Genomic DNA, 22,879 nt, shown 5'->3' with positions numbered 1-22,879 from the left:
TAGAAGGAAATATAAAAGAAGAAGAAGAAGAAGAAGAAGAAGAAGAAGAATGTTAACCTCTGTACAAAGAAACAAAAGCAAAAAAAAATCTGTACATACCTCGGACTGAAATCCCGCGGAATCCAGTCGAAATCCCGTCGAAATCCCTGCTGGAGCCGCTGAACTCGCATCTCTTCCCACCAAATCCGCTGTGCTCGCGTCTCATCCCGGGATTTTTGCATGAAACCTGCGACAAATCCTCGATCGAGCGCCCAAATCTCCTTTAAATACCGACCCAACCTCCACTCTTCCGGCTGCTCGTTCCACTCTCAGCCGCTCTTCCCTCTGCTTCCCGAATTCCTCCCGACTGCTCCTCTCAGCCGCACGAAACAGCCCCGACCTCCACTCCATTCCGCCGATCTCCCCTCCAAGCCTGCCGAAAACCTCCATCTCCCTAAGCCGACCTCTCCTCCGAACTCTACCTCTGTCCGTGCCGACCCCAAGCCGCAGAGAGAGGAGAGAGATGAGAGAGAGAGAGAGAGAGAGAGAGAGAGGAGAGAGAGAGAGAGAGAGGGAAAGAGGGACCGAGCTCTTACCTTACCGAAGCCGGATCCCCAACTCAAAATCGACGTTGATCTCCTCCTCCCTAACTGGAGCCGAGACCCGCCTCCATCCTGTTCGACTTCGCCCCGATCTCCCTTCCTGTAGGAGTGAAAGTTACGGCATTTTGATTAGAAACAGTAAAGGGAGCTCGCTTGTATGAAGGTAATTTTCTCCCTTCCAGACCCTTCTTCGGCCAAATCCAGTAAATCCGCTGAACTCGTGAAAATTGAGAGCTTTGCTCTCTGTTTAGTGGGATTTAGCCTAAATCCCTCAGATAGTTATTAATTAATAATAATAATTAGTAATTAATTTTAACTAATTTTAATTAATTAGTATTAATTATGATTTAATTATTATTTAATATAATTAAGTACGATTAGTTTTAATCAATCGCATAATAATTAATATTAAATAATAATTAATTATTATTAATTAATTCTAATTAACTATTATTAGTTATAATTAATTACATTAATTATTACGGTTAATTATAATAAAAAAATTCTCCTTTGCTTTCCCTCCACTCTTCTTCCTCGATGTCCGTGTCGGACCGGCAAACACCTAACACGCCTTTTAGTGCGTGGTTAGGAGGGAACCCGGTGCGCACCTACGCAGGTAGGTGAGTGACCCTCGATCCACGTGGTCAACCACGACAACCCCGCGGAGGTACGAATTCTTCTAAACTTAAAATCTTGCTTCAATGTCCGTGCAACTTGGAGAACTGTCCTAAGCACGCCTTTATTGCCGTGTAGGATGGAATCCCGGTGCGGCACGTACGGCGAAGCGGGTCACTTATAAGTACCCCCGCGGGGGGGAAATCAAAACTGCTTATCAAAAAATCTTTTATAAAACCCCATGCGCGCCTTTATTGCGCGTGGTGGAGAAAAATAACAAATACAACCGCCGCGGTGGTCTCACCCAACACCAACCGTGCACGTATTTATTTACGTGGCGGATAGACGGCCTCTTGGTTTTTTCCCTTAACGGCGGGAGACGCCGGGAGGCTATCTTCTCTTTTATATATAAGAAAAAGGAAAATACAAAACAAGAGAGGTAAGTTTTAGAAAAAGAATGATGAGGACTAAAAAAAAAAGAAGGAAATATCACAAAAAAAAAGAGAGAGTTTAAAAAAAAGAGAAGAAAAAAAAGAAAAAGAAAATGAGAGATCCAAAAAAAAGAAGGAAAAAAAGAGAGAAATTCAACACCACCGCCAATCCCTCATCGCGCAGGTATAAGTTCTAAATTCAAAATCCCCGTTTTTGACGTTTGTGTCGAGTCGGAAAACTCCCTATGCTCTCTCTCATAGCACGGTAGGAGGAAACCCAATGCGACACATACGGCGAGGCAGTAAGCCCTATACACGCTATTGCAGCGTGGTGGGGACGCCCCTAAGTACCTATACACGCCCTTGTAATGTGGCAGGGAAAGCCACTTGTATTTTCAAACAACTATCTGAAACCCCCATACACGCTCTTGTAGCGTAGTGGGATCGAAGATGTATGACCACAGTGTCACCCGATACCAACCATACACGCTCTTGTAGCGTGGTGGGATTAAAGATGTATGGCTACGGTGTCACCCGACACCAACCAAACACGATCTTGTAGCGGTGGGATGGCCCACGCCGGAAGGCTGCCAAAATTTACGCTGAACTGAGGCCATATTTGAACTTGATTGAACATAGGGGTCCTTATTTGAATAAGACTTGAACTTGAACTTGAATTGGATATAATGAATAAAATTGAATGAACTAAACTTGAATCATATGCAAGAGAACTAAAACTTGGATTTGAACTAAGTGCAAAGGACTTTGAGTTGATTTGAATAACTTAAACATGCAAGAGAATTTATAGTTATAGGGAACTAAACACACAAGACATGAACTGGACATACAAAACTTGAACTGGATACAAGAGACTTGAACAACGAACTACAGGGGACCAGATATTAAATCAACGAATGTGCAACCATAATATAAGCATTAAATGATAACTTGGATTATCAAAATAAAAGTTGATATGCAACTATACAAGAATGAGGATCGAGCTAAATAAACTTCTAACATATGAATGAACTGCACCGATTAAGAATCGAACTTCTTGAAAATGTGAAAGATGCTAAGGAGGCTTGTAACGCTAAATTACATGCTAAGAGGAATCTCATGGATTTATCCTTAGCATGGAGTGATGTTCCCGTATGAGTATTTGTACTTTCAAGCCCCTCAAACAACCTCACTATCCATCCTATCTTCAACTGATTTCCATATTGACACTCTTATTTCTAGTACACTCAACTAGTCAAATTCTTTCTTGCTCAAGATTCAAATAAAAGATGGGGAATTTTGTTCTTGAAGTTTTATCAAAGTAATTAGATGGTCGAAGCATATGGTTTATTGTCCCATCTTGAATAAGAAGGAATTTTGGTCCTACAGTTGTAGGAGAGTAACCAAACTTTTGAAGCACATGATTTATTGCCCACGCACATGATTTAGAGCCACACCACATAAAGAAATAAACTATGAACATTGGGAGAAATAATATAGATCTCTTTTTTCTCTAGCACAGTTCTTACACAAAAACAAACAAAGAGATCAACAAAAATCACTAAGGGACAAAACCCTTAATGAAAAATGAGAAAGAAAACTACTCTGCTCGCCTTGCAGTGTCGTAGTGCCAAGTGCTCTGCGGCGCTCAATTCTCTATCTTATGTATGTATAGTAGTGCCGCAATGCCGGGGTCTAGAGCGCTACAGTGCCCCGAACAGTACCGAGGTTAGGAGCGCCGCAAAGCTTTGCTCTGTCTTTTTCCATTGAACTATGCAATGCAGAGGGGGGGGGGCACTCGGGTACATAGCGCGGAGGCGTTGTATGGGAAAAAAAATTTCGTGTGCAAAGCACTCGAACCCAAGCAAGGGGAGGACCCCCAGCGAGCTCAACAAATATAATTGAGGTCCGAGATAATAGTATAAGCCGATTGATTAACACAATCATATTTCACACAGAACTAACACCTTATTTATATTAGCATGATTATAAGTTTTTATACCTTGATCCTTGAGTCGTTTATAGGAAATTGATGGTTAATTTTGCATGTTTTGGAAGAGATTTTTTTGTTTGCTTAATAACTCTATATACGAGAAAAATTTTTATAGCACCCTTCTAACATAAAGAACATAAATATGATTTAAAGCTTCTACCAAAAGAATCTTTGAACATTAAAACAAACTTTAGCATACAATTTTGAATTTTATGTTAGGTAGGTGAGACCAAAAGATGCTACAAAACTACAAACAGTATTCCGCGATGCTCATACCAACAAATTTAGAAAGCTTGACAACATGCTCAGTTTCAGAAATCTCATGCTGGACATATACCTTTCCTATCCTCCTCATTATCTCCATGGGACTTGACAACAGAATTCAGAAATTTATGGAACTTCTGTTTTTTCTTCATTTCTGAAACCTTGGTTCCTGGCTGATCACTTTAAAATTTGCTTTTACAATCTCATTTATTAAGGGAATTTACCTGCAAAATATAAGAATTAGAACATATGAATTTAATTGAGGACTACTATGCAGGGGCTTGATGAGTAAATAAGTTATCCATTTCACATTACTTCTGTAATAGAATACATGAAATTCAAAGCATATAAAAGTATAAAACCATCTTAATTTGGAATTATTATTTGAATACACATTTTACAAGAAAGATAAATTCCCATACAAGCCAATCGGTATATGAAAATGCAGACTTTAACCACCCAGCATGGTTAAAATATCAGAAGTTAATTGACTTGCAGAATGCGTGCTACTTGTGCCACATTTGTGTTGAGGATACAATTGGCGCCTAGTCAATTTACGCATGACAGGACCATTAACTTGATGGGAAACCGGTGTTTGTTGAATTTTAAGTTAGATATGACACTCATTATTCCTCAATTGTGCATGTGTCAATTGGCTAAGAGTATGAAGCATAACAAAGGTTTACACACCGTTGCCATCCATATGCCGCATAGGAGGTCAATAGGGCAGACACTGTGATAATGCTTCCTAGGACCACCACTATGTTAGAAGCTTTAATTTTTATTGGTACTGATTATTTCTTTGAGATGGCATACTTTTATATGCAACAAGACTTTTTAAGCATCGAACTCTATGAAGTTATTTTTTTGCGAGATTGTTAGGTTACAAGATTGTCATAAGGTCATCGTTTTTATAGGAGTGTGGAATTCATGAATTATTTTTGCAAAACAATACGGAAGAAAATGAGTTCTACACTTCAACTTTTACTATTATAATTTACAAACTTGTAAGAATGAGAAAAAAAGTGGCCAATAATTGCAAAATACCATTAATACAATGAAAGGGAACTCTAAAACATTAAGACCTTTTGGTGTAATGCCTTGAGCTTGTCAAGAACTCCAAGGTTAAGATGTGTTTATGTGGGAGCAATTCTATGATAGTGAACTTCTTGGAAAATTGTATCAAGAAGACAATTTTGAGACCTATCACTAAACAATATCTCAACAAATGATAGTTAGAGCTATTACAAATGACATTAAAACAATAAAATAGTTGGATGATGGAAACTATGTCACGACCCGACGGGAAAAGATGGTCAGACGGTTGATTAAAGTTTTAATTTACTAATTCTATCACCAATAATTTGAAAGAGCCACAAAATCCTCAAAACTTAAAACAAAGTTAAATATTATAAATACCTCTTTCCTCTATTGCGCCGCACCTACGACATACATTATCTTCTATTTTACTCATTTTAAATTATGAATAATACATGTTCATTTATAAATTTAAGAGTGAGTAATAAAATAATTCGGTGAGTAAATCATGTTTCTAAACTATAGTAATCCAAGACATTTGGAATAATATGCATGATAATTTCAATACATAAAGTAATTCCATTTAATTATTTTATTTCAAGACTTTCAATATTAGACATATATCATATCTTTATCCTTTCTCATAAATAATACAACCATCACAAGATTCACCATCTAAAATAGTACCAATGAATGTACTCCTCAATTTCCTTTTCCTTTTCTATAATCTTTTTCGTTTACGCGCACAGGTATATTGCGTCCCTAGTCGGTACCATAAAGAGGTGCGCTCTATCATTCAACATGACTATGAAAATGACAAATCATAATCTAGCTTGCAATAAAGACTTAATAAAGTGGTGTTACCATCTTTCAATGTATTTAATTTAAGAGAAACAAAATTATTACTGTAATTAAAAAGATATGAGTACTAACTTTGAACTTAGGTGTTGCGCTACATCACTTTTACTCCATACTTTTAGGTCAATAGACTTAACACCTATAAAAAAATATCATCGTTAAATTTAATTTGTAATTTGCTCTTAATTTCTCTAAGTTGCTATTTTAATTTTAAATTAAGATCTCAATTTTATTGATTATAATTGTTTTCACTCTAATGAGTGCACATAAATAGCTCTTGTATTTAATTTATTAAATTACTAATGAAATTTGCTTGCTCATTTTGCATTATCATTTATATATGGATCATGATTTAATTATTATTAAATTATAAATTTTTATATTTAATAATTTTTCGCTTTAACAAATTAAATATACTCTCATTTCTATCATAGAAAAAAATATCTTTAATCTGTTCATTTTAAAATTAATAATTTAAATGAAATCTCTCAAACATAAGCTTTCTCTAATTATTTGTTTCTAATTTTAAAATTAAATTTAATTATTATTGTTTTCTAAATAAATTTCTTATATTAAGATATTATAAATTTAACATTATATATGTATATGTACATATATATGTATGTATATATCCTCCTTTCAAAGTATATACACTCTTATAATAATCTATTCTTATTAATTAGATTCATAACAATTAACTTATTTAATTAAAATCATATATAATATTAAGGTTATACTTTTTTCCCTAAATGTATGCATATAATAACATTAACCATTTTAATCTAATAAATGTAAATTATAATATAGATTTAGATTAATTTTTAATAAAAAAGAAAAGTTACCTCATAGTCTTGAATTTCCCTCGCACACTCGCCACCTCTTTATCTTTTGGTCTCACCCTGGTCCCCTCTCCGTCGTCCTCTGTCAACAAAGCAAACCGCGACCAAAAAATCAAACAACATTGATGTTCCTTCTTCTTCCTCTCAATTAGCCTCCTCTCATTCAGACTTTTTATAATTGTGTGGTTCAAAAGGAATGAGCAAATCAAAGATATTACACATGAGGAGTCACTACTTTTCACTCCCGCACACATTTCCTTGCTCGATTTCGTGATCCGACCTCACTAGGCCCTTTCGCGCTAGCGTGCGGTCCGCTCGGCTTCCACAGTCGCATCTCTTCGCTCTGCTTTGATATCAAGATAAAAAAGAGTCAGTTCAATTGAACCGTCCGACTTTAATAGTTCTTACAATCTCCCATTCTTATAAAAATTACATCATCCAAATTTGCTTCTAATTATTAGTTATAGCATACTATTATGAGATAAATTGAACATAAATACTTGATATATAAATAAAATAATATCTTCATCCATAAATACTAAGTGTTGCAGAGATGAGGATGCTTAGGTGGATGAGTGGCTTTACCCTTAGAGATAGGATACGAAATGAGCATATATGAGATAAGGTTGGAGTAGCTCCAGTGGAAGATAAGATTAGAGAGACTCGCCTTTGGTCACATTAAACGGAGGCCTTTCGATGACCCGGTTAGGAAAGTTGAGGTATTAGATTTGACTTATGTTAAGAAAGGCAAAGGTAAACCTAAAAAGACTTGGTTAGAAAAATATTAGAAATGATATTTCCTTATTAGATTTAAATGAGAATTTGACTTTGAACACGACACAGTCGCGAAAAAGTTCATATAGCCGACCCCACGTAATGGGACACAACGGGTTTATTTTATTGTTGTTGTATCCATAAATACTTGATATATAAATAAAATAAACTGAACAAAAATACTACCTTTAAATAGAGGTAGTCGCATGTCCTAGAATAATTTCAGATATTTATCCACTCCAGCTACAAGTTTGCAATTTTAATTCCTGAAGCATTTGGGTCATAGCCGTCATCATCTGGGTGAAAGGTGTTGGTGTTCACATTTATTTTGATAATTCTTCTCCTTCCATATTTCAATCGGTTACTTCCTCTTGATCGACTGCATACCTGATATATTTATATAAGACAATTAATTATAGTATCTAATCGAATATCTAAATTCTTCACAGATAATTTCATAAATCATTCCTATTGCTCTTTCGTTACAATTCATATTCCTAGGATAATCCTTGGGCTTTAATACTACTTTTTTCACGGCCCGACCAAGAGGCTTGATTTAATGGGGTGGGAAGAAACGGTTGGACGGTTGATTAAATTTTTATTTACTAAATCTATCACCAATAATTTGAAAGAGCCACAAAAATCTTAAAACTTGAAATAATGTTAAATATTATAAATATGTTTCTTCTGGTGCGTCGCGCCTACGACATACATTATCTTCTCTTTTACTCATTTTAAGCTATGAAAAATACTTAGTCATTTATAAATTTAAGAGTGAGTCATAAAATAACTCAGTGAGTAAATAATGCTTCTAAACTATAATAATCCAAAGCATTTGGAATAATGTGCATGATAATTTCAATGCATAAATTAATTCTATTTAATCATTTCATTTTAAGATTTTCAATGTTATGCATATATCATATCTTTATCTTTTCTCATAAATAATACAACCGTCATAGGAGCCACCGTGTAAAATAGTACTAATGAAAGTACTCCAATTCATTTTCTTTTTCATAACCTTTTTTATTTACGTGCATGGGTATATTGCATCCCCAATATATACCATAAGGGAGGAGCGTGCTTCATCATTCAACATGCACATGCAAACATATATATATATATATATATAGTTAATAAAGATGAATGAGTTGTCTTTAATATAGTAACTTGTTATGTTATATCAATTGTTTTGCTTAATCCATTTATCTTATTATGTTATATCGGATGTTTTAATTTAACTGGTTATGTATCTAATGTTAAAGTTTATGTTAAACGAATTAAAGATATTATTTTATTTATATATTAAGTATTTAAGTTCAATTTATCTCATAATAGTATGTAATAACTAATAATTATAAGCAAATTTCGATGACGTAATTTTTATAAACGGGAGATTATAAGAATTGGTCAAGCCAGTCGGATCAATTGAATCGTCTTTTTTTATATCCCTAAATTTATAAGAGTATATAAATTAAATTTGATTATTATTATTTTCTAAATAAATTTCTTATATTAAGATATATATATATATATATATATATATATATATAATCTAATAAGTTATCTATTCTTATTAATTAGATTCATAATAATTAACTTATTAATTATTTAATTAAAATCATATATAATATTAAGTTTATTCCTTTTTTTTCCCTGAATGTATGTATATAATAACATTAACAATTTTAATCTAATAAATCTAAATTATAATATAGATATAGATAAAATTTTTAAAAGAAAAGAAAACTTATCTCTTACTTTTGAAATTTCCCCTGAGCCCTAACTACTTGCTCGCACACTCGCCACCTCTCTTTCTCTCTCAATCTCACCCCGTCTCCCTCTCAGTCATCCTCAGCAGACGAAGCCGACCGCAACCAGAAAACCAAACAACATCTATGTTCCTTCTTCTTCCTCTCACTTAGCCTCCTCTCGTTCAGTCTTTTTTTAATCGTGTGGTTCAAAAGGAATAAGTGAATCGAAGATATCACACATGAGTCGCTACTTTTCACTCTTGTACACATTTCCTCGCTCCATTTCGCAATCCGACCTTGCAAGGCCCTTCTGCATAAGTGTGCGGTCCGCTTGACCTCCGCGCTCACGTGTCTGTTTACTATAGTTCACTTGTCTGATAAAATAGAACCGGTTCAATTGAACCTGCTAGCTGGACTGGTTATTGCAAGTTACATGTATAAAAAATAAAATGCTCAACATGAGTGCCACCCCTTGAATTCATTTGGGACAAAATGTTATATTAATGGTCGCCTCTTTAATTTGTAGAGGACTTTTCTAGATTTCTATTAGATTGATGAATGAATATGGGTTATGAGAAAGGTCATTGATGAGGAAATAATTTATATAATTAGGTAAGATTGTAAAATTCTATTAATACAATGTATTTGAACTTTTTTTTTTAAACAATTGAACTATTAATATTTGAGGAACCTTTGAGTGCAAAAACTTGAATTTTATCAAGAACTTTAATGTTAAGCATGCTCATATTGGGGCACTCCTAAAATGGTTTACCTCCTTGGAGCTTGCACTATGAGGACAAAGCTCATGACAAAAGGTAAAGTAGATAATATTTTAATGGATAAGAGTTGGAGCTATTATAATAATAGTATGGGTCACCTCCTTAAATTTATTGTTTATTGTGTTCAGGATCTATTAGTTATGTTAGCAAGTCAAAATATTTTAAGTCCTACGGTAGCTTGAAGCTATTAACCAAATAAGTCATAAGTTATTAACCAAAGAAACTCATACATTTTAGTCCCCTGCACTTATCTAAGGTTGGTGAGTATGTTGATTCACTTGCATGATTTGCAGATTGATACCTATTGAAAAATAGCTTTATGAAATAAAAGTTAAATTATACAATGAATTACCAAGAGATCAAAGAAAGTGTTATTGTAATGATTTAATAAAGATAGGCTCCCTATAATGAACATATAAGAAACTTATTGTTAAAAGGACCATGCTCACATGCAAAAAAAAGGAGCAATTGGTTAAGCAAGATTATAGTTAAAATTCAATTCATTAATACAATAACTAATAAAACTAATAACCATATTAATTATCCTTAATCAAGCATTATTAAGATAATTAACAATCATCACTTGCTACTTTCTAACCTGCAAAACAAGGAGAAACTGGGCTTAAAAAGTTTCATCAAAATCAGGGGTTTTAAATATTGTAGTATTGCTTGTATGAAAATAATAATATGGAAGACTGTTCAAATAAAATTCAAGGAACTTAAGGAAAGCATCTATTTCACTTTCCCCCTTGTGTTGTAGATCATATCCTTCAAAATTCAAATTTGGGATGATTAAGATCAATCATTTAAGTTACAATCAAGATGCATAAGTACATGTGATCAACAACCCATTAAAAAAACCAATATATGTTTAATTCAAGAAAAACTCCATCTTCCATATGGGATGTGGTCACCTCATCTCACTCTAAATCAATCTATCACACTTTTAAGCTTCCAGACTCCCTCAAACGATCCCTAGCCAGCACCACCTTCAAAAGAGGGATATTTAATGGAAGATTGCATGTTTGAAGGACCATTCCACTTTCCTAGATAGGTTAAGCAGAATTTCAGCCTTATAGTAATGCATTACATGTTTTAAATTAGTGTTGTCATCTTTCCTTTTAGGGATGAGTGAAATTTAGAACTTGTGGAATGTTTTGTTTTTCTTTTTTTTTCCTACATCCATAAAATGGTGGCCTTGCTCATTTTAATTAGTCATAAATCGATGACCCGGTTAGGAAAGTTGAGGTGTTAGATTTGAATTATGTTAAGAAAGGTAGAGGTAGACCTAAAAAGAATTGGTTAGAAAATATTAGAAATGATATTTCTTTATTAGATATAAACAAGAATTTGACTTTTAACAGGACACAATGGAGAAAAAGGATTCATGTAGCCGATCCCACATAGTGGGACAAAGTCTTGATGTTGTTGTTGTTGTTGCATAAAACGGCGGCCTTCCGATGACCCGGTTAGAAAAGTAGAGGTATTAAATTTGACTTATATTAAAAAAGGTAGAGGTAGACCTAAAAAGAGTTGGTTAGAAATTTTAGAAATGATCTTTCTTTATTAGATTTAAACGAGAAGCATTCCACAGTTTGAAATATGTGGCATCCCCTATTAAGCTTCAGTACCTCTCTTTTATGTAGAGGTTACGATGAGATATTATTCTCTTAATAGATAACCCTTGACAAAAGATGATCAACTGCTTCATGTATGCGAGGGTGATTTGAGAAGATTTGGTGATAATAAAACTTGGGAGGAGAATTAGTGATTTTCAGCAGACGGACAAAATTTTGATGATGTTTGAGTGAAAATCCAATGGCAATAGACGGCCAAGTGAAAGTGTGGCGGCGATCGGTGAAGAGGTGAAAGTCTAAGGACGATTGATGATTGGGTGGAGAGCTTAAGGAGATAATTAGAGGGTATGCTGTAAATAATAATCGAGAAAAGAGTCGATGATGGTTGATATGAAGTAAAGGATCGACCTCGGACATCAAGCGAAGGGCTAATGATAGCGGTGGTCAAGTTGCATTCTCCTAAAGGCAATATGCATCCATACTGACGTGTAGGAACATCAGACATCATTGATGTAATGGGTTTAAGTAGTGTGCCCTGTTAGTAGTTTGATAACACAGTAATAGTGTCAATTGAGTTTAGGCCTGATAAAGATTAGATTGTAATCTTTTTTTAAAGAAAAAGTTGTAGGAGATTCTTGTACAAATGATACTAGTGTAACTTTAATTTCATCTTCTTGCGAAAATGAATGTATAGTTGAATATGATATTGAATCTATGTAACTCCAATGATATTGTATTTGAAGTTGAAATTATTGTATGAGCTCGATGGTTATTTTTCATTTGAAATGAACTTGTCATCCAAAGAAAAATTAAATTCTTTATACATCTTTGAGAGAGATGATTTGATATATTGCTCCATGTGCCTTTTGAGGCTTTTTAGTAGGGGTGTCAAATCGGGTTGACGGGTCAGGTTCGGGTCGAAGCCAAGTTGATTCGGCTCTAAACGGGTCAACCCGAAATCAACCTATTTTTACAAACGAGTCAGATATTTGAACCTGGACCCGACCCATACAGGTTGCCAGTTTGACACGACCTGACCTGGATTTACAAGATTTGGCTGAAAAGAATGTGAGATGAACTCCTGTCGTCGGTTGCTACTTCCAGTTCCAGCGGCGAAGCAGCGGCACAGCGGCAGCGGCAGCGGCAGCCGCGGCGTAGCGGTAGTGGCAGCGACAGCGCTGTAGCAGTGGTGGCGTGACTCGTGAGAAGATGTGACGCAACGGCAAGCTGTCAGGCAACGCAAGCCAAGGCGTTACAATGTTAATTTGCATCATTACTATTTTCATCTTTTTTTTATGTAGTTGGTAGGATGATTTATATTTATTACCAGAATCATTTCCTGATTAACCTATGTAATCTTTTTTATATGGTAAACACATCAAGACTTCATAAAGCCTGCCCAAATATTGGAAAAAGCTAGTGGTGATGATTGATTGATGATGATGATTTATAACATCAAAAGTCAAAATGCACTTTTACTGAAGTACAATCCTAAATATAGAACTTTAATCTCCACATCATTCAGTTGGATGCCTAATAATAGTGAAATGGTGTTCCTTATTAAAGCCTATGAATTTGAGGATTAGCCGGATTACACAACTCAGGATTTTCTGAAATCCTACTCAAAACCAGACGCTCCTCATTATTGAATCAATTACATTGTGAAATATTCCATTGACTGAAAACCTCTTTTAAATACGATTCAAAAAACACATAATCAGTCCTAAAGTTCTCCAACTGAATCAGGTAAAAAGCACAGCACACCACATTTTTATCAAATTCTGTTGTAACACGAGAAGAGAAGAACCTAGATGTATAGCTAGCTATCCTTCTTAAACAAAACGCAAATCAGGCTACGCTAGATACGCGTTCATCCACAACCAAAAGCATAGCTCCAGCACATCAAATAGGGTTGGAAGTGCTCCAAAAAACTCCAAATCAATCCCAATTCAGAAAACCCAGCTCAACACCATATTCAATAATCTTCCTCGTTCTCTATCACAAAGAATGATTAAATCATCGAAAATGGAAAAAACGCAAAAAAGAAAAAAAGGAAGAAAGAAACTAGCCTGGATTCCTTCCCCGTCCCCTCCTTAGTTCATCTCTCCAAAAGCAGTGGAATCTCAGATAACCCAACAGAATATAGTCTGCTGACATCAAAATAAAATTAATCATCCTCAACAAGATTAAAAGAAAACGCGGAAAAACATATATGAATCAAAACCTACCGAGTACAGATTTTATTCGATGCAAGCTCAGCTCGACGGAGAGAGAAAGACTAGCACTGGGCAGCCTAGGAGAGAGAACAAACTGGGAGGCATCGCCGCTAATGCAGACGATTCGTCAAGATAATACATTTGGAATCTTTATCTACAAGATTGGCCGTAAACTGAATACAATTTACATTAATGCCACCAAATATCCTGCTATAGAACCGCGATCAAATTGTGCAGCCGGCAGAGTTATCCGAATTCGAGCCCTGCATCTCACTAGTTAATACTCAGGAAAATTCCATGAAACTACAGGAATCGCATAACAGGATATGCGATCCTTTGCCTTTTGATTGGGTAAAAAGCCTCTGTTATGAAGTTAAACGCGCACCTGATTCCATATGAGGCTTTCCTAAAAATTTTGAAGTCTCCAGCCGTGGAATTTTTATTGCCTCAGTAACGTTTCTCTACGTTCGGTATCGCTTCAAATCGCGACACCTGGCAGCTCTATTACGCCGATCAGACCCGCCGAAGTTTGGGTTAATGGCACGTGCGAAATTTAAATTTAATGGGCCGAATGGCGGACCCGTAAAAAAACCCGCGGACCCAAAAATTATATATAATTTTAAAATAAATATCACCGTCTATCACTTCCGACAAGATTTACTTGCATAAACTACATCTTTTTCCACCGGCGATACTTCATCTTCTACCAAGTTTCAAGCTTTTCGTATTTGCGTTCAACAATGCCTCAGGTTGACTAATAAACTAACAATGACTTTGTTATTTTTTATTTTTTATTTTGAAAATTTCAACTAAGAAAATGACATTAATTTTAAAAAAATCATGATAATTTATTAAAATAAAAAACTTTAATCAATGATGTAAACTTGAGCTATGATTTGAAATAAAATTTTCGATTCTTAAATTTTCATGAGAAATAAATTATCAAATTAGATGAGGTAGATTAAATTTAATTAATTTTCTTCCTTTGAAAAATATAAATCTGTCTTAAAAATAAAAAAATATAAAAAATAATAGTATAATATAAAATGGAAGACTTGCTACATAAAAATTATTGGATGTTGCCTGCACAAATAAATCGTCCGTTGCATTATATCTATTTTTAAAATTTTATAATACATTTAATTACATAATTTAATTATTAATAATATTTAATATAAAAATTAGCCCGTAGATCCCATAATTATTACGTCCGGTGTAAGGACGTAGAGGAACGTCCTGTTGGAGGCAAAATCCCTCCAAAAAACTCGTATTTGCTTGGTACAACTAGGTATTATTTGATATTAACGAGAAATACCGCTCTTTGAAGACCAATACCGAGTTGTACCGAGAAATACCGAGTTGTACCGAGTTTTTCAACTTTTGTATAACTCGGTATTTCTCGATTTAGCTCGGTATAACTCGGTATTGGGTCTTCAAATGATGGTATTCCTCGTTATTGTTTGGTATTGCTCGGTATTTGCTCGGTACAACTTATTTTTTGGCGGGATTTGACCTCCAACCGGACGTTTCTGTGCGTCCGGTCGGAGGACATAATAATTGTTCGAGGGTAGGGCCCATGCTGTGCCCCACTCCCTTTGGTTTATGAGACGAACAGCAGATGATGACAACCAATAAAATATCATCCTCTTCGTACAAAGTGGGCCCGTTGTTGGTATGCGTGCCCAGGTTGGGGCAGGACATCGCGCGAAACAAAGAATTTGAACGGTAAGGAGCTATTGGGCAATTTTTGGAATTAAGAATCTTTTAAAAAGAAAACTAAAAAAAAAAAGCATTGTCTAGTAGCAAGATCCCAAGCCCAATCAATGGGCGACTTGGTCAAAAAAATATTTTTTTGACCAAAATTTTAATATATAATTTTATTTGGTAATATTCTCAGGGCTCATTGATAATCATCAAGCCTCTTTGATATACTAATTTTATTATTCGTGCATTAAATACACGTAAATAAAAATTAAAAAAAAAACTCATATTATAAATATTTTCATTACAATATTATTGTTAAGATAAAAAAATTTATTAAGATTATCACCATAAGTACAACAACAAGAACATCAAGCATTTGTCCCACAACGTGGGGTCGGCTACATGAATCTTTTTTCGTCATTGTGTCCTGTTAAAAGTCAAATTACCATTTACATATAATAAAGAATATCACTTTTAATATTTTCTAACCAAGTCTTTTTAGGTCTACCTCTACATTTCTTAACATAAGACAAATCTAAAACCTCAACTTTTTCAACCGGGTCATCAAAAAGCCTCCGTTTAATGTGATCAAACTATCTAAGACAACTCTCTCTAATCTTATCTTCCACTGAAGCGACTCCAATCTTTTCATGTACATGCTCATTTCATATCCTATCTCTAAGGGTAAAGCCACTCATCCACCTAAGCATCCTCATCTTTGCAACACTTAACTTAGTAATTAGTATTATGCTTCTCTTTTAATGGCCAACATTCGTCACCATAAATCATTGCAGGTTTCACCACCATCTTATAAAAATTTTCCTTAAGTTTGAGGGGGAAAAAAACCGAGTAAAAAAATATAAAGCCAATGAAATCCAAAATAAAACATACATTATTGACATGCTTAAGTCGGAAAAATTTTTAATCGGATTGAACTAAAAACAAAGATCATTGGGATATATTTAATAGCATATCATATTCATTGACATCATATCGAATAGAAGCCTACGTTACTTTTAAATAAAAATGACAATTGAATTTTGCATGAATTCATAGGCTATATAATGCCTGCAAATGAAATATGGCTTGTTAGTTTGAGGTATAGGTAAAACGCCTCTGATAGCATTAACGAATATGATTAATAGTTTTAACAAAAACATTAAATACATTAATATGTGGCATCCATTGCTGCCTCCTGTGCTGCCCGCTGCCCTCCCGGCTACTTGCATCCTGCCCACACTGCTGTGGGATTCGAATTGAGTATGCTTCAAAGTCCCAACCAATTTACTGGAAGGGAAAAACTGTTAAAAGTATAACATTTTTTTTATTTAAAATGTAATAAGGTAAATCTGCCGGAAAATTTGCAAAAAAATAGTCAGTCATATTTCATCGTAAATCGCCAAAAGGCCGCTAGAAAAATCCTCTGTTAATATGCGATTTTTCCGTGGCGATAATTCACTTTATTATTATGCTTTCTTACTTAATAGTGTTTAACATAATCCTCATTTTCCCGTAGTGTTTATTATTATGCTTTCTCCCCCCATATAATTCTTTAGGTAATTTGTCCCCTCCATGCATTTTTTAGTCTTTATTACAAAGATTTTTAGGCAATTGCCCCCCTAAAATTTTTAAAATACTATGGCCTTTAGGCAATTGAAAGTCAATAATTAGATAATATTTACCTTAACCGGGTCATCGAGCCCCGTCAGCGTGCACCTTGGACCCCCGATATATTTGCAAAGTATACAACGATGAACAAATAGGGGTCAAGAAGCAACACCATCGGAACAAATTTTGGTTGTAAGCTTATTTATGCACAAAAAATTACTTAATAGTGTTTAACATAATCCTCATTTTCCCGTAGTGTTTATTATTATGCTTTCTCCCTCCATATAATTCTTTAGGTAATTTTTCCCCTCCATGTATTTTTTAGTCTTTCTTACAAAGATTTTAAGGCAATTGCCCCCCCCCCCTAAAATTTTTAAAATACTATGATCTTTAGGCAATTGAAAGTCAATAATTAGATAATATTTACCTTAACCGGGTCATTGAACCTAGTCAGGGTGCGCCTTGGACCCCCGATATATTTGCGAAGTATACAACCACGAACAAATAGGGGTCAAGAAGCAACACCATTGGAAAAAATTTTGGTTGTAAGGTTATTTATGCAAAAAAAAAAAACTCAACACTTTTACTTATAAGTTTGTCACCAACAAACCCCCCCCCCCCCCCCCCCCCCACAAACCCCCCCCCCCCCCCCGCGTGAAAATTAAGGATGGATTCGCCCCTGATCATCACTTAAGTAATTTTCAAGAAAATAGAGATGCACATAATTCATTAATAAAAAAAAACTAAACCAAAATTTTGAGGAAAAGTATAAAAATAAGCAAGAGAATTACCCTAAAATGGTAAATTCAACATGCAAAATAAATTTCTAAGTATTTTTGGAGTATCTTTTAGTTAGCACTTCAAGATAAGTTCATTAACAATCGGCCAAAGCATCATGTTCCATATTTTTTATTTTTTGTCAAACTTTGAGGATAATAATCTTCCTACAAAAAAATAAAGCCTCAAAACAGGGTGAAGAACCATGCCTCCAAATCTAATCTTAGTGACAAGAATAGTCGACATCTTTTCAATAGAAGATTGGAGCCTTACCATTAGAACTGCAATTCTTAATTGCCTCCAAATATGATAACCTAATGAGAATGGGTGCTACATTTTTTAAGAAAAGATCGAAGTCTTATCGAAAGGACTACATATTTTGATAGCCATAAACTCCAATTTTTCCTACGACGACAATTGACACCTTTTTAAAATGAAGATCAGAGTTTCATTATAGGGACTACAATCTTGATCACAACTAAATTTGGTCTGTCCAATGTTGACATTAAATACCTTTTTTAAAGAAAGTTTTAACCCTCATCATGAGGACTACGGGCTTTAATCATCATTGATAATTGAACTTTTACTTGATGGTTTATGAGCCATTTACCATAGAAAATCAAATCATATGTCGGAGAAGCAAGTCTCTCTCCTAGCCCCATGAGGGTATTTATGGAGAAAAGGAGAGGCTAGAATTTTTTAAGTTAAAAAAATTATGAAAATTTTAAAATGTTTTAGGAATTTTTTGGGCCAATTTTCTTCTTTTTTTTTCCTTTTATAAAAAAGGAATTAAAAAAAGAAATAAATTAAATTATTATTTTTTTATTTAAAATTTGGGAGCTATACATTCATAGATCTCATGCTAAGAGAGGCACCTAGGATTAAAAAAAAAAGATGCAAAATAGAATCTATGATGAGCACTCACCCAAGGCACACACACCTAGTGTATAGAGGCGCTACTAGTAGTGGGCAACATCGAGCTAGTTTAACCACATATGCATGTCCGAGCCCATTTTCAGCTTTGATAGTCTATTACAATCATTTTTTGGGGTCCACAGAATAATTTTTTGATAATTTATAAATAATTTCATTACTATAGGAGCCCAATGGAACATTTGCGGTTAAATAAAAATAATTTTAACCAATTTGGAGCAAATTTTTTGATAGATTTTACACCTCTCAATGTACCAACTTCATAAAAGGCTAAATTATAATTAAAAAGATTTTACTTGATTTACAGTCATGAGGGGAGAGCTACATTAATTTCAAAGGAGTGGACGCACCTCATCATTTTTGTAAAATTTTAGTTTTACATCGAAAATTTTTGTGAAGACTTAACATATATTTTTAGAAAAAATAGTATTCAATATATCAAAATAGAAGAGTAACTGATATGTCATAATATTTATGAGACCCAATCTGAATCTCAAGGTAATCTTCAAACTAAAAACTTCTTAATCAAATTCAAGAACGCTTCAAACTATGATTTTGACAAATTTATTATAAAACTAAGAATCTTAATGAGATAAACCCAACAACACTAAAAATGAACCGATTCAAGTCGAAATGAACATCAATCAAGCATTTGAAGTATAATCAGAAATTTTGGATCATTAATTAGATAACAAAATGATATTCAAATCTTACATGTATGATTATAGTTAAATCTAGTTCCTCAATGAGATAACTAACAAGCCTAATAACATCAAGCCTTTAATTTTAACATCATTAAAGCAATTAAACTCTAAAAGATTGATCTATGCTCCAATGGATAAATGCATGCTATATCAAGGAGTGTTTTAGATTTTGGATATATTTATTGACAATACAACTCATAAAATCTATAAATGAACCCACATTTTCTACATGAAGGGAGAATTAGAGCTAGAGCTTGGACTTTGACTATAAACTAGAGAGAGCTCCTTCATCGGACCACCATCATAAGACCGTCATCTGAACACCATGCATCATCTAAATTAAGAGACTCCTAAAGTTACTTATTAATTGAGACTATTCACTAAAAAAGCTCATTACTCATTTAGATATGCTGAAGAATACCTTATAAGCATCTTATTTGAGTCTACTCTTCAACCCTTCATCAATCATGTCAAACTATTTTTACAGATTTGCTGAAGAAGGTTAAAAATTAAGTATGCTTGTAAGTTTCAACAAGTTTATTAATTTTATAAATAATATCTTAATCTTTTTTCAAACTTTGTTAGATACTTATTAATTATTTATTTGAAGTTTATTCGAATTAAGCTTCATTTGAGATGACTTTTTTATTACTTTTTCAAACAACTTTCTAGTTTAAAAATTGAAATTCTTATACCAAAAAGCTTTTTTAAGAAGTAGTAAGAAAGTTGTCCCAAATAAATACTGTGGTTAAAATAAAGGCTTCGTTTGAGACGGTTTTTTTAATGCTTCTTAAAACAACTTTCTAAAATTTTTGTACTAAAAAACTGCTTTAAGAAACAGTAAGAAAGCTGTCACAAACAAAGGCTAAGGATACAAAAGAAAATTTTTGGACATATTTTTTTAAGAAATGAAATAGCAATATCTCTCTCTAATTTTTTAAAGATATATAACGTCAAAATTTCCCCATGGATAATAATCTGCACCTATCATAGCTGTTTACAGCCATATATGCTACAGACGAAGCCCTAATGATTTACTTAATTTTATCAAATTGAAATTTTCATGCTGAAAATATCCATAGCAAAAATAGCGTTGGCAAAAATTTAATAACTAATAAACTTAGCTTTTAAACTCGGTCTGAGGACGCCAAAAATTTTGACCTATTATACTCCTCTACATCCTTTACAGCCAAACCAGACTTACGTTGAAAGCAGGCTAAATTTTTTTTTATTCAATTAAAAATTTTCTCGAATGCCTATTTATGCAACCGAGTGCTATAGCCAATCGCCATAAGCTTCTCATAGCTCCTTAGCTCTCTGAAAGAACAAAATTATCTTAGTAACAGCAGCCATGGCTGAAGCAAATCCAAAGGCCCACGTAGTTCTTCTCCCAAGCCCAGGGATAGGTCACCTCACCCCACTAGCCACGCTCGCCAAGCGCCTTGTTCTCAATCACGACTTATCCGCCACCATCATCACCTTCTCCGACCTCTCCTCCGGCATCCAACAATCTTTGCTCTCCTCCCTTCCCAACGGAGTCACTTCTGTTTCCCTTCCGGCCATTCCCCTCGACGACCTTCCCATCAACACTCACATCGTCACTCGCCTCTCAATCATGATTTCCCGCTCTGTTCCCTTCCTGCGTGAAACTTTACTCGCCCTCCAAAAGACTAGGCGCATCGTCGCCTACATCATAGACCACTTCGGCGGCGAAACCCTCTCCTTGGCTTCTGAGCTAGGCATTCCTCGTTACATCTTCGGCACAACCAACTTCTTTTATCTATCCTTCTTGCTCAACCTTCCTTCTCTTTATCATGACAAGCCTGGCAACCATAACCCAAACCAGGTTCTATTTTTGCCCGGTTGCACGCCGCTACATCCCAAGGACTATAGTAGGTCATGTATTGATAAAAATAGCAAGGTCTTCCAATGGATGCTTCGTCACTCGAAGCATCACGATCAAGTTGATGGAATCATGGTCAACAGTTTCGAAGCCATGGAAGGTGGCACGGCCAGATTTCTTAAAGAGAGGGGAAATGGAAAGCCCCCGATCTTCTCCATCGGGCCACTCACTTGTGATAGCAGGTCAGATAAAAGCCAAGTCGAGAGTGGCCTCTGCTTGCGGTGGCTCGACCAACAACCAGGTCGCTCCGTGTTATTCATAGCATTCGGGAGCGGTGGCATGCTTTCTTTCAAGCAGACAAAGGAGATGGCTTTGGGGTTGGAAATGAGCGGCCAGAGATTTTTGTGGGTGGTTCGGAAGCCAGTGGATGCCGATGCAAGCTCGGCTTACTTTAATCATCGTCATGGAAAAAATAACCCACTTGGGTTTTTACCGGAAGGATTTGTGGAAAGGATGAAGGAAAAGGGGATGGTCGTGCCTTCGTGGGCACCGCAGGAAGAAATACTCGCCCATGGAGCCATAGGTGGATTTCTTTCACACTGTGGATGGAACTCGACCTTGGAAAGCATCATCAATGGCGTGCCAATGATCACATGGCCGCTCTACTCGGAGCAACCAATGAATGCGGTCATGCTCGTGGAGGGGGCAAAGGTGGCGCTGCGTCCGACTGTGATGAATAATGATGATCAGGTGGTGGGGAAGGAGGCTATTGCGGATGTGGTGAAGGATTTAATGGAAGGAGAGGGAGGGAAAGACGTGCGTCGAAGAATGCATGAGTTGAAGGAGGCGGCCATGAAAGCGGTCGGAGCAAACGGGTCTTCAAATAAGGCACTTGCTCAGATGGTCAACAAGTGGAAAACAATGGCTTCCAATTAGGGCGAATTATTTTCAGTAAGGGGTCCATAAGGGACAACCATATAATTTATAAAATAAAAAATAACAATGTTGCTGGGAGGGGTTGCAAGAATTGAAGGAACTAGAATTGATTCTTTTCCTCTCTCAGTTTGGATTAGTTGGATTTAGTAAACGTTGAATATTATTTTCTTTTCAGTGTTCTTTATCTTTATATGTTTATCATAAGGCGTTGAATAAGTTTGATGGAAATATATTAGTTTTTAATTTGATTTGTTGTAATTTGAATGGTTTAAATACATCAAATCAATCTCATCGACAATCCTAATTGCAAGATGTTCTGTTATGAACAAATGCAAAAATTTATATTCTCATTTGGAGTACTAGGGCCTCTAAAGATAGTTGTATTCTCATGACCTTCATTAAATTTATCAAAATATCTCACCCACCAGAAGGAGCGGTCTTCTCCACCATCTGTGAAGTAAAAAAGAAAGAGTTTAGTGAAATATCCACGTAGAGGAGTTAGGAAGTGGTCATAGATTGATAAGCTAAACCACTATAAAATTTTGATTTACATCTTGTGTTCTTTAGCACTTTATTTTATTGCACTTGTTATAATATTTATGATGATAATGGTTAGTATGATATGATAACCTCTTATGATGAAATGAATACAACAACA

At 34.9% G+C, this 22,879-nt stretch overlaps 2 protein-coding genes across 2 annotated transcripts in view; one reads left to right on the top strand and one right to left on the bottom strand.

Moving 5' to 3' along the window:
- Positions 1-4,145, bottom strand: part of LOC110113384 (COP1-interactive protein 1) — a 25,031-nt gene extending 20,886 nt beyond the window's left edge. Inside the window, exon 1 of the mRNA XM_028696659.1 lies at positions 3,955-4,145. Within this exon, the coding sequence (XP_028552492.1) occupies positions 3,955-4,033 (79 nt within the window). The 5' untranslated portion in view covers positions 4,034-4,145. The remainder of the gene's footprint in view (positions 1-3,954) is intronic.
- Positions 4,146-20,793: 16,648 nt separating this feature from the next.
- Positions 20,794-22,221, top strand: LOC110113368 (hydroquinone glucosyltransferase-like). The gene has a single exon (XM_020845917.1). The coding sequence runs from the start codon at positions 20,794-20,796 to the stop codon at positions 22,219-22,221; it is 1,428 nt and encodes a 475-aa protein (XP_020701576.1).
- Positions 22,222-22,879: the final 658 nt, after the last annotated feature.

This window comes from Dendrobium catenatum, unplaced genomic scaffold, assembly GCF_001605985.2.
Source record: "Dendrobium catenatum unplaced genomic scaffold, ASM160598v2 fragScaff_scaffold_800, whole genome shotgun sequence".
NCBI classification, from domain to species: domain Eukaryota; kingdom Viridiplantae; phylum Streptophyta; class Magnoliopsida; order Asparagales; family Orchidaceae; genus Dendrobium; species Dendrobium catenatum.
Note: the sequence above shows the minus strand (reverse complement) of the source record. Positions and strands in the feature narration are given on the sequence as shown.